Source organism: Camelina sativa, chromosome 14 (genome assembly GCF_030686135.1).
Source record: "Camelina sativa cultivar CO46 ecotype springtype chromosome 14, ASM3068613v1".
NCBI lineage: Eukaryota > Viridiplantae > Streptophyta > Magnoliopsida > Brassicales > Brassicaceae > Camelina > Camelina sativa.
This window is the reverse complement of record NC_141893.1, coordinates 12,891,086-12,896,034: the sequence shown is the minus strand read 5'-3', so window position 1 is coordinate 12,896,034 and position 4,949 is coordinate 12,891,086. Positions and strand designations below refer to the sequence as shown.

Below are 4,949 nucleotides of genomic sequence, written 5' to 3'. Positions count from 1 at the left end.
ATTCACTCCAATTCCACGATATGCAAAAGAATGTCACTTATCGTGATGAGTGAAGTTCCTCGATCCCTCTGAAAGATTCACCTGTTACATTCTCCTTTATTGTCTCTATCTTTTTCTTACTATTACATTTTCAATAAATATACGCTTAAATTTAATCTAAGTTATTCGATTAGGGATCTAGGTTCAGTTTAAGATACGATTACAGAGGTATCAATATTAACCCGCCGTGTTATAAGGTAAAATCAGGGCTAGTACTAAAGACAAAAAATTTCCGTAAACAATGAAAAAATATTGTTACAAAAAAGATAACATTTTAAAGGTTTTCTCTGCATTTTTAATAAGTAACTAATGATACATTGTAAAATTCAAAAATATAACATAATACTACTGGTTCAAGTTATGAAAAATTGTTAATCACAAAAAATATTACATTTAAAATCAGTTTTTAATATGTATGAAAATTCTAAAAATTGAATTAATAAGGAACAGAGGGAGTAGTTACTTGCTTTGATTAGCACAAGCATTTACAATTAGTATTTACTTTATATTTCATCATTTTAAAATCAAATAAATGGAGAAGAGAACCAAAACATCAACTAGCTAGGTTATGTTTAAAATAATTACTAATATTTCATCAGACTTGTTTTGGTACCCCCAATTGATTAATAGTAGATGTTTGGGAAACTATTTAATTTTCTGATGAGTATCAGTATTTTCGTAGTTCAGTTGATATAAACTCATTGAGATCACTATCTTTTCGAATTCAAGAAACAATGAGTATTTTTTTGTGTGTGGAAATCGGTTCTTAATTTGTGCTTTTTAATTCAGCGTAGAACAAACAAAGAGGATGAGAAAATGATATTCTTTAGACAGATTAATCATATCTATCTATCGATGATTCATTGAGTTCTTTGGGGACTATTATTTTTACGACTCTGCCTATTTTCTGCAGCAATACAATGTTAACTTTATTATATTCACGACCAAGAAGTTTGAAAGAGAATTAGCTCAAAACATTTTAACATTAGTGATATGACTTTTACAATTACCGTGAGAAAACATAACTTAGAGTCTTCCACTAACTTCGATATATTTGAGAATAATTTAATTATCAGATAACACATTTTGAACCTTTTATCATCAAGTTTTTTTCTTTGTTAAGAATAGAAATATTTTATTAGAAATGATAGTGGTTTAGGGTTTTAATTTCGGATTATAAATAGAAGAATATGAAACAAAGATACAAGCTCGAATAAAGAGAAGATGATGAGTGGGTATAATTCTTCACCAATCTATGAAGGTTTCTAAAATTTTCGTGTTGTTTTACTAATGGAGAGTCATATATAGTATATTTGTTCCTATACAATTTCTGAAGTTTAACGGCAATGCACTCCGGCAAACAGGCCATGACAAGTTGGAGATATACAGTGGAGACCATAAGATACGTAAAGACAACATTATAATTGCGGGTAAAATTAAGGGATATTACTTCTATGTTAACAAAAGGTTTAACAATTTATTTTTCAATCGATTGTGTATTTTATTACACGGTTAAAGTTACATATTTTGTTACTTTATTCTAATAAATTAGATTTAAATACAGATCATCAGATACTTATGAAAATAATTGGATGGCAAAACAATATCTTAATGTCTAAACTAATACAAATCATTTGTGGATCAAAGGTTTAAAACTTTCACGGTTAATTTAATTTTAAAAACTGATAAATCGCTGATACTTTATCTTATGTTTTAAATTAGAAAATAATGAAAACGATTTTACTAAAAGTCGGTCAAGGAAAAAGATGATTTTATTTTAGTACAGAAAACTCAATTTGTTAATGTATTTACAGTAAAATGAGCCGGTGAAAGGACCATTTATAGAACAAAGGCCATCTTGAACATCTCTGTAGCAAATCTTATTTAAAAATTAGTAGCAATATTATTAAGTACAACTCGAGAAAACCCTAGTGCAACTCACACATATTATATAAAATCAATAGTGGCACGAATAACAATATTACAAAAAATAAAAAATAAATAAGGAGCTTAAGAAACCATCTGTCAAGAATCTTTGTGCTTCTTCAATCTTTGAAAGTTAAAACAGTAATAATAGCTTCAGTAGCCAACAGCTCTTTGTCTGTACACTGCTGGTTTCAAAAGGATTCTCTTTTATAGAAGCGAAGAAAAACCAAAAAACAAAAAAAAAACAAAAATCAAAAGAGCTTAATCAAGAAAGATATGTTTGGCAATTGTGACCAGAAGAAGAAGATGCCTATCATCAGCTCTCTCAACACCAATCCACTGGTCTCTCTCTCTCTTTTCTCTTATTACCTTTATAATTTTATCTCTTTAAATAATATGACCCATTAAATTTTTTGTTTCTTAGCTTTTGGATCCGAATAATATCCTCTTGTCCTCTCGTTGTTCTCTTGCCTTTAGTTAAACCACACGATCTAAACATCTCTTCTCTCTTTCTTTTTCTTCCTCTCTTCTCAGGCGAGTATGCAGAGCAAGAACATGATCGTGGCTTCATCTCATCATCATCATCAGCAGCAGCAGCAACAACAACAACAACAACAACCGCAGCAGCCGCAACCGCAACTTAAATGCCCTCGTTGCGATTCGTCGAACACAAAGTTCTGTTACTACAATAACTACAGCCTCTCTCAGCCGCGTCACTTTTGCAAGGCTTGCAAGAGATACTGGACGCGAGGTGGGACTCTCAGGAACGTTCCCGTAGGCGGTAGCTACCGGAAGAACAAACGAATGAAGCGGCCATCAACATCAACCGCAACCACTGCAGCCTCCACAGTCTCGACGACGACTTCTTCATCCCCTAATAACCCTCATCAGATCTCCCATTTCTCTTCCATGAATCATCATCCTTTGTTCTATGGTTTATCAGACCATGTGAGTAGCTGTAATAATCTTCCAATGATTCCAAGCCGTTTCAGTGATTCTTCAAAGACTTCTTCATCAAGTGGTCTAGAGAGTGAGTTTCTCTCATCTGGGTTTAGCAGTCTTAGTGCCCTTGGATTAGGTCTTCCGCATCATATGAGTCATGACAACACCATTAATGGTAGCTTCATCAACAACTCCACAACAAACAAACCTTTTCTTCTATCGGGTCTATTCGGGTCCTCGATGTCTTCTTCTTCCTCTACTCTTCTCCAGCACCCACACAAGCCCATGAACAATGGTAGTGACATGTTGGGACAATACCATCTCCAAACCCTAGCATCTCTTGAAGATCTGCATGTTGGAGGTAACAATGAAGACATGAACAAAGGAGGAAAGCTTGATCAGATCTCTGGGAACATTAATGGGTTCATGTCATCATCATCTTTGGATCCTTCAAACTACAACAACATGTGGAATAATGCAAGTGTTGTCAATGGAGCATGGCTTGATCCAACAAATAATAACGTTGGATCCTCCCTCACCTCCTTGATATAAACAAAAACTTTGGTTATATGATCATCAACTAGCTAGGGTTTACCTTCATCACTTTTTTTTTTCTCCTTTTTGTTTTGAGATGAGAGAAGAAGCTTGGATCAGAGAGATCTAATCATTGGAAAAGTTAATCTTGGCACCATAAAGCTCCCTCGGATCCTCTTCATCTCACCATCTCAATCATCTCTTCCTTCGCGTTGTTCAAGAAAAACAAAAGAGGTTCAAGATTGGCTCAAGGTTTACTATGGTCTACTGTTAAATCCACTCGAGGTAAATTATATGTGTATGTAAATAATATGGTCCTGACTTTGATCTTTTTTTTGTTTCGTTTATGTAATTCTAAGGTCCACCACATGGGTTGGTGTTTCTTTTCATTGGGATTAGGAGGGTATATTTGGCTTAATTTGGGTTTCTCATGGGGTCCGAGAACTCTTAATAGTTTTCAAGTTCTATATCTTGTTTTAGTTTCACATTTCTTTTTGTGTGACTTTCATTGGGTATACAAACAGATGGAGGGTGTGATTTTGTGTTGTTATTACTTTGATTATTCATGTATGAGTTATGTTCTTACGGTGCTTTTCGATACATGCATGTCCTTGTACATATTTATAATCACGGTAGATAGAACAACGAAGGAAATGTGGATGACTTGAATTGGCTGAAATGAAAATGTCCTTTAGCTAATGTCAAATGGGAGATTCCCTAAATACGTTAAAGTTATTAGAAACGACGTCAATGAATAAAATGAATCGAGACATATATATAGAATATTTTTATTTTGTACGTGTACATGCTTACCGACAAAGCGAACAAACCTGGTTAGATATTTTGATACGACATATATTGCTCATAATTATGTCATATTGATGATCTTGTTCTTTAGCATGTTGGCTATAACTCAAGGTTTCACATAAGCGAGCTATATACATGAACGCAAGTTCTGGTCCAGACTTGGAGTGTAGTGTTGGTGTCTTTGTAAAGTGGGCATGTTCGTTACCAGTTTCTTTATGTCATTTTCTCAGTAATGATTCTTTCCGTGCAAGAGTTGGAGATTGCTTATTCGTTAAACATTTGAGTCGGTATCCTTTGGACACATCAGTTTTGCGAGGATGATTTACGGATTTAATTTCAAATAGCGCATATGAATTTCAAATAGCACACATCACAAGAATTTTGTCTTATGATGAGATTTGGACGGATCCATGCAAGATCCAGGGTTTAGCTATGGTGGTTAACAAAATCAAGAGAAATCGAGAGAAAATAGAACAAAAGAGAGTCCGGAGAAGAGATTTGAGTTTGTTGTTGGTGTGCTAGAGTTTCATCTGGTGGTGGGCACATCAAAAAAAAAAAGAAGGGTCGGATCCGGATATCCGGTTTTGTTGCACGGATATTTGTACCCGGATATCCGGTAGCCACAAATCCGAATTCGAATAGTACTTTCATATATCCTTTAAATACGGATCCGGATCAGGAGAGTCCAAAAAAACCGGATA

At 34.2% G+C, this 4,949-nt stretch overlaps 1 protein-coding gene across 1 annotated transcript; it reads left to right on the top strand.

The window, feature by feature from the left end:
- The first annotated feature begins 1,915 nt into the window (after positions 1-1,915).
- LOC104743582 (dof zinc finger protein DOF1.4-like) lies at positions 1,916-4,041 on the top strand. The gene is made up of 2 exons (XM_087485814.1): positions 1,916-2,307; positions 2,500-4,041. Exons 1-2 carry the CDS (start codon positions 2,242-2,244, stop codon positions 3,457-3,459), a joined length of 1,026 nt encoding a protein of 341 aa, XP_087341940.1. The 5' UTR covers positions 1,916-2,241; the 3' UTR covers positions 3,460-4,041.
- Positions 4,042-4,949: the final 908 nt, after the last annotated feature.